The 17840-nt window shown below is 42.0% G+C and overlaps 1 protein-coding gene across 5 annotated transcripts in view; it reads right to left on the bottom strand.

Annotated features, from left to right (window-relative positions):
• Positions 1–17840, bottom strand: part of MCTP1 (multiple C2 and transmembrane domain containing 1) — a 1157412-nt gene that overhangs the window by 1047249 nt on the left and 92323 nt on the right. Inside the window, exon 1 of one of the 5 annotated variants that reach the window (XM_073678397.1) lies at positions 6647–6808. The exons of the other annotated variants lie outside the window; for them this stretch is intronic. Within the exon in view, the coding sequence (XP_073534498.1) occupies positions 6647–6727 (81 nt within the window). The 5' untranslated portion in view covers positions 6728–6808. Of the gene's footprint in view, positions 1–6646; positions 6809–17840 lie in introns of those variants that run through there. 5 annotated transcript variants of the gene reach the window in all.

Here is a 17840-nt window from a genome sequence, read left to right as displayed (position 1 = left end):
CCCCATCCAGGTCCCCTCTTGTGGCTATGTGTCCCCTGTGTTGTTCTTCACACACATAAAATAGAAAAAAAAAAAGATGATTCTCACCTGTCCTCCGTTCCCTCGGCGGCCTTCCTGCAGATGTGGCCCGCAGGCACCACAGAGTCCGACCCCTTGACGATCCCGACCTGGTCCAGGAGGAGCCGCCGACAGCAGCGCTGAATTGCCGCACAGAGACTGTTTCCCAGCACTGCATTTCCAATGTCAGACGCCGGCCAATCAGAGGCCAGCAGCTGACATCTGCATATGGCAATGACGTCATACTCGCTGCGCCGACACGCAGATATCAGCTGCTGGCCTCTGATTGGCCAGCGGCTGGCATTGGAAATGCAGTGCTGGGAAACAGTCTCTGTGTGGCAATTCAGCGCTGCTGTCGGCGGCTCCTCCTGGACCAGGTCGGGATCGTCAAGGGGTCTGTGCCTGCGGGCCGCATAAAGCAGCCTCAGGGGCCGCATGTTTGAGACCCCTGGTTTAAAGGGTTTGAAAGTTATTTACTATCCATGAAATAGCAGATAACTATGGAGATGCATAGTGGACATGGGATTTGTATAAATCCCATCCACTACGCTGTAACATCTGTACGCTGCGGGTTTGATGCTGCGGTTTTGACGCTGCATAAGCACGCAGCGTCAAACCCGTAGCGGCTCTGGATTGTGTGCACATACTCTTAATAGGAGCGCCGGGGATTTGCCAAGCGCAGCACTCAGCTGGTGTTCAGCATTGTCATTAGAAAAAATAGAGCAGTAATATTTATGATCGATCACCACTCCATTCAGCTGGGCCCCATTTCTCAGAACTGCTGGGTGCCACGGCTGTCGGATAAGTGAAAACTTTTAAACTTGAGAATACCCCTTTAAGGAAAGCAGATAAAGGGATTTTACATTTTTACTCATATAATGCTTAATTGCTGCAAGAATGAAAAGTTTTACAATATTCATATAATACATTGGGCCCATGTGTTTTTGTTTTGCCTAGTTTTTGGTGTTTTTTATTTGCGCCTATTTTAGACTTTATTTTATATGTATTCTATTCTTTTTTGATAGTCATTATATGTGGGGTTTGGGCTTTCCAGATGTTTTCAGCTAATTCAGCAATTGTGACTTTTTGAAAAGTTGTTACATTTCTGAGCAAATGTACTCCAGACCATTTTTTTGTGCAAGTTTGGCAATATTTAAGCCGAACATGCAACTATTTACACTAAAAAGTTGCAGAACTGGTAAAAAAAAATAAAATAAAATAAAGAGCATTTTAGATTTTGTGCAAAATTCATGAATCATGTGTACCAATTTGAAAAATATGGTGAAAAAAAAATAGCAAAACAAACATAGAAAAAAAAAGAAAAAGTGGCTTCCATAAAACCGGAAATAATAAATCAGGCTTCTCATCATTCTCAATAACTGTGTTGGCTGTCAATGAATGAGAACATTCCTCTTTAAATTCAGAGGCTTCTAAAGTTTACAGATTTTAACCTGCTAAATCAGCTAAGAAGTGGATAAAGTATTATCTAGTCTAGATATAATGCTCTGAGACTTCTACATTGTATCTGATCTATATAATATACTATGCTTACTGTGTACTTTTATCAGTTGGCCCAAGAGCTGTAAACTCAATGTCAGGACAGTTGCCTCAAAAAAAAAATTGAGCTGTTCTAGAAATGACAATAGCACCTTTATTTTCATGTGATCCATATTCAATTTGCATGAAACCTGAAATGTCAAATTTAGTAGAGCATCATTTGCATTAAGTCATTTCACCTGTTTTTACCTATCAAATTCAGAGCAAAACAGAGAGAATATTTCCAGCTGATTTCTTCTTAAAGGAATTTGTCGACAGGTTTTCAACCTCCAAACTATTTATATGTGCATGTAGCCCTTTCAAAGACAAGTCTAGCAATACCTTTACATGGCCAGTCGAGTGCTCCATTACTGAGAAATCAGTGTTTAAATTGATATGCAAATGAGGCTGAAGGCCTCTGGTAGATATGAAGCTTCTGTCACTCCAGCTCTATTTCCTGCCCAGTGCCTTGTACTCCTGTTTGACTGGCATAATATCAGGCATAGGAGCTGCCAGTCAAGCAGGAGAAGGTGGCACTGGCCGGGAATAGAGCTGGAGTGGCAGAGGCTTCAGGTCTGCCATAGACATTTGCATATCAATAAAAAGCTGATTTATCAGTAATGAAGGAATGGACTTGCCATGGAAATGTATTGCTGGACTTAGCTTTGAAAGAGCTACATATACTTATACATATACTTATACATATATGTACTTCTATAATTTTTTTTCATATGGCAATAATGGATGACACGTGGATTGTAAAAATTTATTTAGCATTCTTTTAAAGAAGTAGCCTATTTTTCATGTATGAGAAAAAAATGGATGTCTTTATAAGGCCTTAGGGAAAAATAAACTTTTGCAACTATTAGGTGTAGTTTCATCCGCCCCCTGTGGTCTCACTGCCTTGCTTTCCCATATGGTCACACGTCACATGACATGTTTGTGATGTAATGCATTTTCCCTGCTTTGGTGACATCTCGAATACTGATCACATGGTGAAGGATGTGACAATTCATGGCTTATATTTGGGGCGGCCCTAGCGATGTGCCAGTTAGCGGGTGCATGCATAAATTCCTATAAAATATATATCTATAATATAACCGGAGATGAGTGTCAGCCTTTATAGACTATGCAAGCGTGACACGCCTGCGCATTCGGGCTCCAGACAGAAGCACGCATGGAGCCGTTATAGGTAAGAGGAGTGTGTATGGCGCCGGAGATCACGGTATGCGTAGACACGGAACGCATACCGTGATCTCCGTCGCTATACTTACATACTTACCTGACAGGGAGGAGTGTTGCTGCGGCGCCTCTCTTCGCCGGAGACCGCGGCAGGAGTGAGGCGTCGGAATCGGCGCATGCGCCTAGCTCTATCCAGCGACATTTTACTGAAGACACGTTTGCAGTGTGTCTTCAGAAAAATGGCGCAGGACAGCGCGGTATGGGCACGCACATACTCCGGCACCGCACTCCTCCCCTGGCCTCCGGCAGAACAGGACACAGCAGCGCTGGAGCACAGGGAAGAAAGGTGAGTATAAGTGTTTATTTTTTTGTATGTGTGCAGCGTGAAAGGGATGAGGGGTGCCATACATACCAGGATTGGGGGGTGAGGGGGCCACACATACCAGGATTGGGGGGTGAGGGGGCCACACATACCAGGATTGGGGGATGAGGGGTACCAAGCATACCAGGATTGGGGGGATGAGGGGTGCCATGCATACCAGGATTGGGGGGAGAGGGGGCCACACATGCCAGGATTGGGTGATGAGGGGTACGATACATACCAGGAATGGGGGGTAAGGGGTACCAAGCATACCAGGATTAGGGGGATGAGGGGTACCATGCATACCAGGATGAGGAATGGGGTGCCATGCATACCAGGATGAGGGGCACCACACATACCAGGATTGGGGGGTGAGGGGACCATGCATACCAGGATTGGGGGGTGAGGGGACCATGCATACCAGAATAGGGATGAGGGGTACCATGCATACCAGAATAGGGGTGAGGGAGCCATACATACCAGGATTGGGGATAAGGGGTGCCATGCATACCAGGATAAGGATGAGGGAGCCATACATACCAGGATTGGGGATGAGGGATGACATGCTTACCAAGATGAGGGATTGGGTGCCATGCATACCAGGTTTCTGGGATGAGGAGACCATACATACCAGAATTGGGATGAAGGGTGCCATGTATACCAGGATGAGGGGTACCATACATACCAGAATAGGGATGAGGGGTACCATACATACCAGGATAGGAATGCGGGATACCATGCATACCAGGATGAGGGATGGGGTGCCATGCATACCAGGATGAGGGGTACCATACATACCAGGATAGGGATGAGGGGTACCATACATACCAGGATGAAGGATGGGGTGTCATGCTTACCAGGATTGGGGATGAGGGGTGCCATGCATACCAGGATGGAGATGAAGGGTGCCATGCATTCCAGGATAGGGATGAGGGGTGCCATGCATACCAAGATAGGGATGAGGGGTGCCATACATACCAGGATAGGGATGAGGGGTGCCATGCATACCAGGATGGGGATGAGGGGTGCCATGCATTCCAGGATAGGGATGAGGGGTGCCACGCATACCAGGATTGGGGGATGAGGGTTGCCATGCATACCAGGATTGGGGGTGAGCGGTGCCATGCATACCAGGATTGGGGGTGAGGGGTGCCATGCATACCAGGATTGGGGGTGAGGGGTGCCATACATACTAGGATTGGAGGTGAGGGGTCCCATGCATACCAGGATTGGGGGTGAGGGGTGCCATGCATACCAGGATTGGGGGTGAAGGGTGCCATGCATTCCAGGATTGGGGATGAGGGGTGCCATGCATACTAAGATAGGGATGAGGGGTGTCATGCATACCAGGATAGGTATGAGGGGTGCCATGCATACCAGGATAGGGATGAGGGGTGCCATGCATACCAGGATTGGGGATGATTGGTGCCATGCATTCCAGGATAGGGATGAGGGGTGCCATGCATACTAAGATAGGGATGAGGGGTGCCATTCATACCAGGATAGGGATGAGGGGTGCCATGCATACCAGGTTTAGGGGTGAGGGGTGCCATGCATACCAGGATTGGAGATGAGGGGTGCCATGCATACCAGGATAGGGCTGAGGCGTGCCACACATACCAGGATAGGATGGTGGGGACAGGATGGGGGCAGCACAAATACCAGGATGGGGGCAGCACAAATACCAGGAGGGGGGTAGCACATACCAGCATGGGAGACCATATACCAATAAAAATGCTTGCCACCCGGGCGTAGAAAGGGTTCAATAGCTAATATATATATGTATATATATATATATATATATATATATATATATATATATATATAAAATGCATATTCAATACAGGGGTAGGATAAAATCCTAAAAACAGAGGTGCCTCACAAAAAGGCGATCATGGTAAATGCATATAAACAGAGATAGGAGCCACATGAACCATAGGTGCATAAAATGGAACTGGTGCTTGTTTTCCACTACAAGATACTCAGTTTCTCATTAAGTGTATCTATCATGTGGAATAAGGGTTCAGATGAAGTGGTACTAGCAGTATGCACATGTTATTACCTAGCAAGAAAGAAATCATATCAGCTGCAAAGATGATGATGTAGGCATTGTTTCCCTCCATCTATGAGCGTTTCGCTATGCTTCTTCTAGGGTGCGCAACAGATGCATACTGGTAGTACCACTTCAGCTACACCCTTATTCCACATGATATGTACACTTAATGAGAAACTGAGTATCTTGTAGTAGCTGACAAGCACTAATTCCATTTTATGCACCTATGGTTCATGTGGCTCCTATCTCTGTCTATATGCATTTACCGTGATCCCCTTTCTGTGAGGCACCTCTGTTTTCATGTTTTTATCCTACCCCTGTATTGAATATGCATTTAATAAATATATATATTACTTCTTGGAGTTTGCATTCACTTTTCTTTTTTGGGATTCAGTCACTTTTACCATTCTTTGGTTATATATCATTATGGGAAACGTAGTTTCCACAGGTGGCATAGGCCAATGACATGCCCTACACCAGAATCTCTGCAATGATGCACATGGCACACAATCGGATCACGGATTTCTTTACAATTGGCACACTGTGCAGAAAAGTAATTTTTGAATTTTTTTATGATGAGGGTGAGATATCGGAAATCGTCTTTAGCTAAAAGTGGACAATAAAGAAAACATTGCCCTGATTCTTATATAAAGAGAGGGATTATATTAGTTTCCTGAGCCCTGAGGCAGCATAGTGTAAGATAGTATATTATGTAGCAGCCATGCCTATGGAAGAAGGATAATGGGTGAAAATGTCCACTGAAGGGTAAATAACTGCTAATAGGACCATTTATGTATTGATTTAGGTCGGTGATGGTCAGACGTGTGTAATGGGCTTTCATTCAGATACAGATTTACAATATTTTCAGGTAAAAGCTATTTTCTCCTTTACAGAATAGAAATACGTTCTCAGATATATTGTAATTTACATATAACAATTATGACTCGTTAATGTAACCTGTGACACAGTGATCAATACTGTATTACCACCCAGCAATACCTCTAATCATGGTCGTATCTCTCTACTACACAGATCTGAATCATTGCATTGCTTCTGAATGGGATATGCTGCACTTGCATGACATCTGCTATTTTTGGGACAAACGAGGTGTCCAAATGCTGATGTAAAAATATCATATGGCAAGACCTTCCCATCTCATATAAAACCACAGGCACTTGTGACAGGCGCAGACATACCAGTAACTCATATCTGAAATTAAGGGGTCAGTATATCAAAATATATCCCATAATTATGCATCACGGCTAGATCATCAAGGTCTATAAAGTGTTTATGCACAAAAAAAACTAATAGGAAACCTAGTGAAAATAGTAAGATAGTAAAAGCTATTCCCCTCTAAGCTTTCTGGACAAGTATACATTTTCATTCCTTCCATTTGTGTATAAAGGTGTCACAGCTCCAGACTGTAGATCACTCTATATGATAAAATCATGCCTTACCATGACATGTGAAGAAGAAATAAGCCCTGGGGCAGCCTCAGGATAACTTGCAGAGGTGCTATTCCTCTGGAAACCTGCCATCTACAATAAGCGTCCGGGTCCAGGGAGATCACACACGACTGCCAGACTGAGAAGTGATGTTCAGTGATCATCTGGAGGAACCACAAGGACATAGAGGTGTGGTCCTAATCTAAATGACATTTCCATGTGGACTGCACCTTCCGTAATCCATAAAAAATGACAGCACAAGTGTGTCTTTGTCACAAACTGTACATATTAGGCAAGTAATGTATTAGAAACAAGTCCATTCAGTACTAATCAGATCTTTTTCATACCAGTTTTTCATACCAACTAAGATCTCCAAGAGCCACAGGTATGAGACCATACTCTGGAAACTAGGGCCGCCTTGTTCCCCCCACGTCCCTTCTTATTTATATTGCTGTAATGTGACTAAGTACCTAGTACATAAAACAAAACACATCTAGCTGAACAGTTATTTTGTGGAGACAATATTTGGATCTTCTCATCCCAACTGGAACTCAAAATGTATCGGGTGATGTAAAAACATTTTGCTACATTTTAATAACTCTTGCCAACTGATGGGAAAACAGCTGACACCCGGTATTATGTGCCAGGAGCGGTGCCGCACCGCTGCCTGCATATTAACCCCGGAAATGCTGCTATCGAAGTTGATTGCAGCATTTCCGGGGCAAGCAGAGATAAGAGCACCCCTCTTACCTTGGATCGGCGAACCCGTGCTGTGAGCACGGGGTCCCGATCGCTGTCATGGCGACCCGATGTTGTCAAGTTAGGTAGACCGTGCTCAATCCAAAATAAATAAAAATATACCCATAAATAAATATGAAAAAAAAAAAAAAAAAAACAATAAAAGTACACATATTTGGTATCGCCGCGTCCGTAACGACCTGACCTATAAAACTGTCCCACTAGTTAACCCCTTTAGTGAACACGGTAACAAAAATAAATAGAACACGAAGCAAAAAACAATGCTTTATCATACCGCCAAAAAATGGAATAAAACGTGATCAAAAAGACGAATGTAAATAAAAATGGTACCACTGAAAACGTCATCTTGTCCCGCAAAAAACAAGCGGCCATACAGCTCCATCAGCCGAAAAATAAAAAAGTTATCGCTCTCAGAATAAAGCGATGAAAAAAAAACACCTTTTTTCTATAAAATAGTTTTTATTGTGTAAAAGCGCCAAGGCATAAAAAATCTATATAAATGAAGCATCGCTGTAAATGTACTGACCCAAAGAATAAAGCTGCCTTATCAATTTTACCACACGCTGAACGACATAAAAAAAACAAACCCAAAAAACAATTCCTGAATTGTTGGTTTTTGTTTATTTTGCCTCCCAAATATTGGAATAGAAAGCAATCAAAAAATGTCATTTGCCTCAAAATGTTACCAATAAAAACGACAACTCGTCCTGCAAAAAAAACAAGCCCTTACATGACTCTGTCGGCTGAAATATAGAAAAATGATTGCAAAAACTAGTCTTTGCAAAAAAAAAAGCGTATTTTAGTGTGTGACAGCTGCCAAACATAAACACCCAATATGAATCTGGTATCGCTGTAATCGCACCAACCCGAAGAATAAAGTCGTCTATTCACTTATATCGCACGAGGAATGGCGTAAAAAATAAATTCTAGAGTTAGGGTTGTGCTAGGGTTAGGGTTGTGCTAGGGTTGGGCTTGTGTTAGAGTTAGAGCTGTGCTAGGGTTGGGGTTGTGCTAGGGTTGAGGTTGTATTAGGTTTGGAGTTGTGTTAGGGTTGGGATTTTTTCAAAAGTAAAGAAAAAAAAATGATGACAATATGGCGACTAGTGTTGAGTGCAAGTGCTCGCTGCTTGAGTTTGCATCAGGTGCTCGGGTATGGACTGAGTATCGCAGGTGCTCGAGTGACATGCTCGAGTCTCCGCCCCGCATATTTCACGGTTGTTATGCAGCCAAAAAAAACTTGCGGGGATTACCTGCCAAGCACGAGCGATCCCCGCATGTTTTTTTTTGGGTGTCTAACAACCGTGAAACATGCAGGGTGGGGACTCGACCATTTCACTCGAGCACTAGCAATACATGATGCATACCCGACTACCCGATGCAAACTCAAGTAGCGAGTACTTGCGCTCAAGACTAAAGACAACTTATTCAATATGATGACATAATGTTATCAAATTTTGAGTTGTACCGCTGGGTTTAAAATATTCACTATACCCCTTGATAAAATCCTCAAGGAACTTCTCTAGATGTGTGGTGAGCACCCTGAGCCCCCAGGTGTGTCACAGAAGTTTATAGCGTAGAGCCGTGAAAATAAAAAAATCAAACTTTTTCCCCAAAAATGATATTTTAGCCCCAAATTTTTTATTTTCACAAGGGTAAGAGGAGAAAATGGATGTTAAAAACTGTTGTCCAATTTCTCCTGAGTACGCCGATAACCCATATGTGGGGAAAATACACTGTTTGGGCACTCGGCAGGGTTCAGAAGGGAAGGAGCACTGTGTGACTTTTTGAACACAAAATTGGCTGGAATCGAGAGCGGACGCCATGTCACGTTTGGAGAGCCCCTGATGTGTCTATACAGTGGAAACCCCCCACAACTTCACCCCATTTTGGAAACTAGACCCGCAAATTATTCAAGCAAATTTTACATTCAAAAAGTCGAATGGCACTCCTTCCCTACCGAACCCTGGCGTGCGCCCAAACAGTGGTTTTCCCCAACATATGGGGTATTGGCGTGCTCAGGAGAAAGTGCACAAAAAGTGTGGGGTCCATTTTTTCCTGTTACTGTTGCGAAAATAAAAAAAAAATTTGTCTAAAGTAAGATTTTTGTGAAAAAATGTAAATGTTCATTTTTTTTCTTCCACATTCCAAAAATTTCTGTGAGGCACCTGAAGGGTTAATAAACTTCTTGAATGTGGTTTTGAGCACCTTGAGGGGTGCAGTCTTTAGAATGGTGTCACTTTTGGGTATTTTCTGTCATAAAAGCCCCTCAAAGTCACTTCAAATGTGATGTGGTCCCTAAAAAAATGATTTTGTAAATTTTGTTGGAAAAATTAGAAATCGCTGGTCAAATTTTAACCCTTATAACTTCCTACCAAAAAAAAATTTTGGTTCCAAAATTGTGCTGATGTAAAGTAGACATGTGATAAATGAGAAATGTTATTTGTTAACCATTTTGTGTGACACATCTCTCTGATTTAACCCCTTCGCAACCCTGAGATTTTCCATTTTTGCATTTTCGTTTTTTGCTCCCCTTGTTCCCAGAGCCATAGCATTTTTATTTTTTAGTCAATATGGCCATGTGAGGGCTTATTTTTTGCGGGACGAGTTGTACTTTTCAACGCCATTACTAGTTTTACCATATCGTGTACGGGAAAACGGGAAAAAAATTCCAAGTGAGGAGAAATTGCAAAAAAAGTGCAATACCACAGACGTTTTTTTTTTTTTTTTTTTACCACGTTCACTGAATGCTAAAACTGACCTGCCATTATTATTCTCCAGGTCATTACGAGTTCATAGACACAAAACATGTATAGGTTCTTTTTTATTTAAGTGGTGAAAAAAAATTCCAAAGTTTGGTAAAAAAAAAAAAAAAAATAGAGCCATTTTCTAAGACCTGTAGCGTCTCCATTTTTCGGGATCTGGGGCCGGGTGAGGGCTTATTTTTTGCGCACCGAGCTGAAGTTTTTATTGATACTATTTTGGTGTAGATCCGATGTTTTGATCACCTGTTATTGCATTTTATTGCAATGGTGCGGCAACCAAAAAACGTAATTCTGGCGTTTAGATTTTTTTTCTCGTTACGCCGTTTACCGATCGGATTAATTCTTTTTTATATTGATAGATGGGGCGATTCTGAACACGGCGATACCAAATATGTGTATGTAGGGTTTTTTTTTTTTATTATTTTATTTTGAATGGGGCGAAAGGGGGGTGATTTAAACTTTTATATTTTTTAAATTTTTTAAATATTTTTAAAAACATTTTTGCTTCACTTTTTACTTGCTTCTATAGTCTCCATATGAGACTAGAAGCAGCAATTGTCTGATCGCCTCTGCCACATACAGATGATCAGCAGATCACCTGTATGTAGCAGAAATGGTCCTGTCCTATGAGCGCCGACCACTAGGTGGCGCTCATAGTGACCAGCTCATGACAACCACTGGAGTCTGCTGCAGACCCAGGGTTGTCATGACCACCCATCGGTGACCCGAGATCACGTGACGGGGTCACCGATGGATCGCGATTCCACCCGCGGCTGTTGCGGGCACATGTCAGCTGTAATAATCAGCTGACATGTGCCCGGTTCAGTGCGGGCTCAGCGCCGGAGCCCTCACTGAACCGGGGGATTACAGCCTGTGCGTACTAATACGGCACAGGCTGTAAAGTGGTTAAGGGCATGAAAATTCAAATTTTGAAAATGGTGAAATTTTAAAATTTTTTGCCAAATTTCTGATTTTTTCACAAATAAACTTAAGTCAAATCGAAGAAATTTTACCACTATCGTGAAGTACAATATGTCACGAAAAAGCAATCTCAGAATCAGTGGGATCTGTTGAAGCGGTCCAGAGTTATTACCTCATAAAGTGACAGTGGTTAGAAGTGTAAAAATTGGCCTGATCATTAATGGGCAAACCACCTTTGGGGTTAAGGGGGTTAATTATGCCAGATGTAAATTCAGTAGGCCCAGAGACAAAGACTATTGTTTGAACGTTTGACTATTGAATTGTTCTTTCTGAATTGATGAATGGCTGCTGCTTGCCTCTTATATTAGCTCCTACAGTTTACCATATTTGTCTGCTATCTTTGCAAGACAGGGACACAGGGTCATTGAACAATCGATGTTTGTTAATATGTTGATTGACCATTATGTGGTTACCTTTGGCTTGTTGACCTGCAAAGCAAAGGAGGACAAACTAGGCACATTGTTTAAATATTCAAACAATGCAAGTTAATCTGATCACACCTTCCCTTTGACCTGTGGATGATGGCCTGAACCACGAATGTTGGTATAAAAAAGTACCTATAGCCTTATGCAAGGTGTCTTTTACAAAACCACAGCCAGGATCACTCTACGGGACAGCTCTACAGGAAACCATGGCTCCATCAAGAGGGACACAAATTTGGATTCTACAGGATGTCAGTTAAGGGACCATGGCTCTGGCTGGAAGGATACAGATCTGCTCCATTGACCATCACTGAACCCATGGAGACGTTCGGAGAAACCAGGTTTGGACCATCCGGTCGCCTGGCCCAATGGAGACGTTTGGGGAAGCCAAGATTGTGACCCTCCGGTCACCTGGCCCTGTGGATACATTCGGGGAAGCCAGGAATGGGACCATCCAGTCGCTGGCCCCATGGAGACATTCGGAGAAACCAGGCAGGGACCCTTTGGTCACCTGGCCACGTGCCTCAATGCACTGTCAGCTTCCTAAGCTTGTCGATACCTCCTCTCTGTGGGTGCTTGACAAAAACGGGGTGCCATTGGTGGGGGTAGTCGGCCCTGGAAGCCCCTAAGTTGCAGCTGCTCTAATCCCGGCGAGCCAGTGGAAGGGTGAGACTTTGTAATATGCACTATCTTGCGTATTTGCTGTTACTGTTTTATATGTTTTATTGTCTGTTGGTGGTTCAATAAAGTATTGCCATACTGTTTTACCCTCGCACTGTGTTGTCTGAGTAGTATTATGCCCACGGGAAAGGAGATCGGGCGTTCAGTGTCTCCACAACTGTGTATTTACAATTGCTCATTTTGCCTTTCTACCCAGCTAATTCTTCTATTTTCTCTGCTCTATGTAGAAACAGGAAGTATCTTGTCGCTGCAAAAATCATCCCCTTCTTCAACTCCTGACCTAGCTGCTCCTCTCCATCCCCTGCCACTGACTTTTACAGTGACTGATAAGTCATACAGGAAAAATCGACCTCCTGTTTCTACCTAGAGCTTAGAAGGATTTAGATAGTCAGTTTTTAAACACTCGATGTCAAAGACCTAATGGAAAACAGAAGAGTATTAGTATAAGAGAATTTGCTGGGTAGAAAGGCAAAATGAGCAATTGTAAGCACACAGTGCCATATAATATGATAACTGGAATATATTAGGAGGATAACAATTTTGATGGGAGGTCTCCTTTAAAGATGTTACCCAGTTTTAATCACTTCAGCATCGTAATGACCCCCCTACACCAGTTGAGAAGTGTGAATGGATTATCAGGTATTGTGCACTTGTCCTATTTTAACACAGGTTGTAACATCTTCAACACTGCCCACCCCCAATGAGGCAATAAGAGGCACTGGATAACCCATTTAACTGTAACAACCCTTTAAAAACTGTGTCAGGCAGCAGCTGCCAAGGCAAATGAGATGCACATGACAAGAGCACAGATCATGCAGCATATGAAATATTGTGTGCAGTTTTGGACAACTAAATAAAAATACACTAGCACTTCCAAGAGTAGGCTACAGTATCTGCAGATAATCAAAAAGGAGGTCCTGTGCAAAACTACCATACTAGAAAGCATTTTGGACAACAGTGACTTGGAAACAAAAGGCAGAGCTTAAAGAGTACCGATCACAAGTCTGGAGCTGCCCTTTCTATTTAACAAAAGAATAGGCAGTCCCAAATATGTCCGAACTACCAGGTTGTGGGAACCCTGGCATGCAGAGCGGGATCCCATAAACCCCTGCGGCCTTTCTCACAGTCAAAGAGCGAGCTCTTGCGAGATATCATTCCTTGCAGTAACCCAGCATTACCACATACTTTACTAAGCTATTACCAAATGGTAACAGTTTAGTAGAGTACACAACACCACTGGGTTACTGCAAAGAACAAGATCTTGCTCCTTCACTGTTAGAGGCGCCATGGAGGTATATGGACAGTGGGATCCCGTTCTGCATCTCATGATCCCACAACCCAGAAGTTCTAACAAAAGTCAGACCCTTTCAGGGGAATTAGGGACACTTATGAGCACATTTGACAAAAACTTATATTTAGAATAACCACTAGTCTGGAGTTGTCATCTCTTTTATTGAATAAAAAGGGCTGCCCTAGACTGGTGATTGGTACTCTTTAAGTGCACTTAAAGGCTGGTATTACTCATCTATCCTAATTCCAAAGACCTTGCTAGTCAATGCATCTTGCTGGAACTCAACCAGAGGACTCCTGTTCCAGTGATGTCTCAGTTCTTCGATCACAGGACTGCTGTATTAATCACGAAGTCCTCTTTTACATGCCTTTACATGTAAGATTAAGGTACATCTTTTTGCTTGGTTATTTTCCTCTTGCTATTTTGACTTTGTTCCTAACCCCGACCTGTCCAAAGTAACCAACCAGATTCCAGCTCACATTTCTTAAAAGTTTGATGGCAGATAAATGCTACAATCCAATTGATTTCTATGAGTGATTGCTACACTTGGCACCAGCATTTATAGTAAATATTTTCTCAAAACTGAATCATCCAATTCTTCTGAGTATAGAAATCCCAAATATGAGTACTATATCTAACATCTGGCATTAATAGAGTCTCTGAGAACAAGGATACCAAGTTTAGTTTTATTGTATCTTTCCCCAGTGACATATTATACCACTTATACCATCTGTCAACGGGTGTAAAGCAGCCGCGTACAGAGAAAATAAGGGAAAGTGCAAATGGGGAGAGGCCGAGGTTAGAACAGACAAAAATTGAGACAAGGATGTAATCTGTGATAGCATGCTATGATTGCTTTACTATGTGATGCCCATGGAAAGCACTTTCAAGCCAGACATGCACTGATATCTAAACCACCTGTTGTACAGGTCTCCCTTGTGCCTTCAAAACAGCTCTGACTAACTGAGGCAAGGACTCACAAAACCTCTGCACCAAGATGCTAGCAGCAGATCTTTATGTTTTGCGATAGGGCCTCCATAGACTTGACTAGTTTCTTCGGCATATCCAACAGATGCTCAATTGAATTGAGATCTTGGGAGTTAATTTTCTTTCATGGTTTCTTAAACCATTCCTGAACAGTTTTTACAGTTTCACAGGGGGCATTATTCTACAGAAAGATGCCTCTATGGTTAGTGAATACTGTTGGTCTTCATTAAGATAGTATGTGTCAAGATAATATCCACTTGAATTCCAGGACCCAAGGATCTACATTGTGGGCTACTGTCCAGAGCACTGCACTGCCCCCGCGGGCTTTTCTTTTTCCCATAGTGCAGTCTGATACCATCTCTTCCCCAGGTCTCCGATTCACTTTATGTAAAAGAAACCGGTTCCTTCTGTCATTACTCCATGGTCCAGTCCTGATGTTCACATGTTTACTAGAGTCACTTTTGCTGACAAATGTCAGCATGGGCACTCTGACACAGGGCTACAACATTTCTAGAAATTTGTTCTAAGACAGCTTTTTTCTGGGATCAGACCAGATAGGATAGTTCTTGATAGGATAGGATAGGATTAAGAAGAAGTGCAGAGCTATAATATAATGGGCAACAACACACACCCGCTTTATGAACTGTTTGCGAAACAGAAGAGCACATTCAGCAATCGCCTAATACAACTAAGGTGTAAAAAGGAAAAATACAGGAGATCGTTTGTTCCAACAGCTATGGGGGTGTTTAACAAATGTCTGAAAAGCAATGTCTAAAGCATTCCAAATGTTATGTTATCATATGTGTCATGTTCGAGATCTGTGTTCTGCTGCTGTGATACCGCAATTTCCTCCGGGATAAATAAAGTATATCTTATCTTATCTTATCTTATCTATGTGCATCAATGACCTTGGTGTGATTCACTGGTTGTCTTCCCTAGGACCAATTTTGGTGGGTACTAAGCATTGCATACCAGGAACATCTCACAAGACTAACCATCTTGGAGATGTCCTGAACCAGTTTCTTAGCCATCACAGTTCACATGCTGCCTAATATATCCCAAATGTAAATGCCTTTTTCATTTCACCTATCACTGGTTTTATTGATGTGGCTGATATATGTATTTCCTCCGGACTTATTCATCCTTACTAGAACTTTGAGTTGATGTTTAAGGATATTAGTGAAAGGAAACATAATTTTTCACTTAAATATCAAGCTTCAATTTAGGCAATGGCAATGTCTTGTCTTAAATGAGCTTCCATTAATGAACATTGAAAACCAGACACTTTCCTATTAGCCGATCTGTTTGATGGGTTGGCTAGCTAAAGGACCCGTGTAGAAGTTCACTCGCTAAAAAATGATTGCTTGTAAGGCTAAGTTCACATTTCCTTCTGTAAACGGAATTCATGTGCAAAACAGATCCTTGTGTTGCCCATGCAGACAGAAGCAGAGGGTTCCCATTAATTGTTGTTGAGTCATCTGGGTCCCAGTTTGTGTTAGAGTATAGAATGGAAGAAGTAAAACATGTAGAAATTTCTTCTGATCTTGATAATCAATATGGTTTCTCTAGTTCTGTTTGTATCATTAATGCAACATATCCATTTTGATCATGAATCTGCAAATGGAAATGTGAACATAGACTTACAATACAAGAAAAACAGTCATTAAGGCCACAATAAAGTGTTATACAATGTTCCATGCTGCTTCATAGTAAGATCCACTGGATTGCACAGAAATTCATACAAAGAGCCAGCAAGCAACAAGTATATATGGTACTAATGGACCAGACAAATGGAGTATTCAAGATGATCCAAATGCACATGCCGATAAGCCAAAAATGACCAGGTGAGTATGGGCATTTTAATGATATGGCCCGGAGTCGTCACATGGTGAGATGTGACGAGCCGCATGGTAGATTACAATATGTTAACTTGTAATCTACAATAGTGGGACTGTTCTTCAGCAAACGGCACTAGCAAACGTCATATGACTGATGGAAGGATGAATGGAAAAATGTACCCCGACATTCTTGTTAAAAATCTGCTGCCATCTACCGGGATGATGATGATGAAAAGAGGGTGGACATTTCAGCAAGACAATGATCCCAAACACACAGCCAAGGAAACTCACAATTGGTTTCAGAGAAAGAAAATAAAGCTGCTGGAATGGCCCAGCCAATCACCTGACGTGAATCCAGTAGAAAATGTATGGAAGGAACTAAAGCTCAGAGTTCATAGAAGGAGCCCGTAGAACCTTCAGGATTAGTTTCTCCATGCAGAAGGAGTCTTGAAGTTGTCATCACCAACAAAGACTTTTGCACAAAGTATTAAATAAATTTCAGTAAGTGTGTTTACTACTTTTTTTCCCTTTTTCCCATTATTACACATAACTTAACTTATGGACATCTATGGTTTGATTTCTTTGTCTATGTGGATTGGATGGGTTGCTACCGACATCTGGTATATATTTACGCACAAAATTGGTGACATTTTTAAGACTTATATCAAAAAGAATGATCAGCAGCTCCAAACAGAACAAGACAAGTGTGACCAGGTGCAAGCTGGGAAGACCAAGTCAATAAAGATTGGAAAAAACAGCTGCACTCTGAAATGCTATAATATGCAAACAATGAATATATGAAATTGGAACTTCATTACTACTATAGAAAATAAGTTAAAAAGGTTAGGGTCCCAGGGGTACGCCTTGTCGCTGGTTGTTGGGCTCTCACGAATTGACCAATTTGTGCGCTAAGTACCTTCATTGTTAACTTATTTTCTATATCAGTGATGCAGTTCCCACTTCCTATAGTCACTGTTTGCAAGTTATAACATTACAGAGTGCTGCTGTTTTTTCTTAGCTTTATTGACGTGTTCAATACTTATTTCACCCGCTGTATATATAGCTCAGTAAGAGAACAGTTGGCAGAATTCCAGATCGACACTTTTACAAAGCCGCTCCATTATGTGGGGTGAGGAGTGTAACATGTAAGGAGAAGCCATATTTTCTCAAGCCTACAGTTGTGCTCAAAAGTTTACATACCCCGGCAGAATTTTTACTTTCTTGGCCTTGTTTCAGAGAATATGAATGACAACAAAAAAAACTTTTTCTCCACTCATGGTTATTGGTTGGGTGAAGCCATTTATTGTCAAACTACTGTGTTTTCTCTTTTTAAATCTTAATGACAACCAAAAACATCCAAATGTCCCTGATCAAAAGTTCACATATCCCAGTTCTTAATGCCGTGTATTGCCCCCTATAATATCAATGACAGCTTGAAGTCTTTTGTGGTAGTTGTGGATGAGGTTCTTTAATTTCTCAGATGGT

Source organism: Phyllobates terribilis, unplaced genomic scaffold (genome assembly GCF_046119375.1).
Source record: "Phyllobates terribilis strain yellow unplaced genomic scaffold, ASM4611937v1 Scaffold_1__5_contigs__length_1240528914, whole genome shotgun sequence".
NCBI lineage: Eukaryota > Metazoa > Chordata > Amphibia > Anura > Dendrobatidae > Phyllobates > Phyllobates terribilis.
This window is presented reverse-complemented; position numbering and strand designations above follow the sequence as displayed.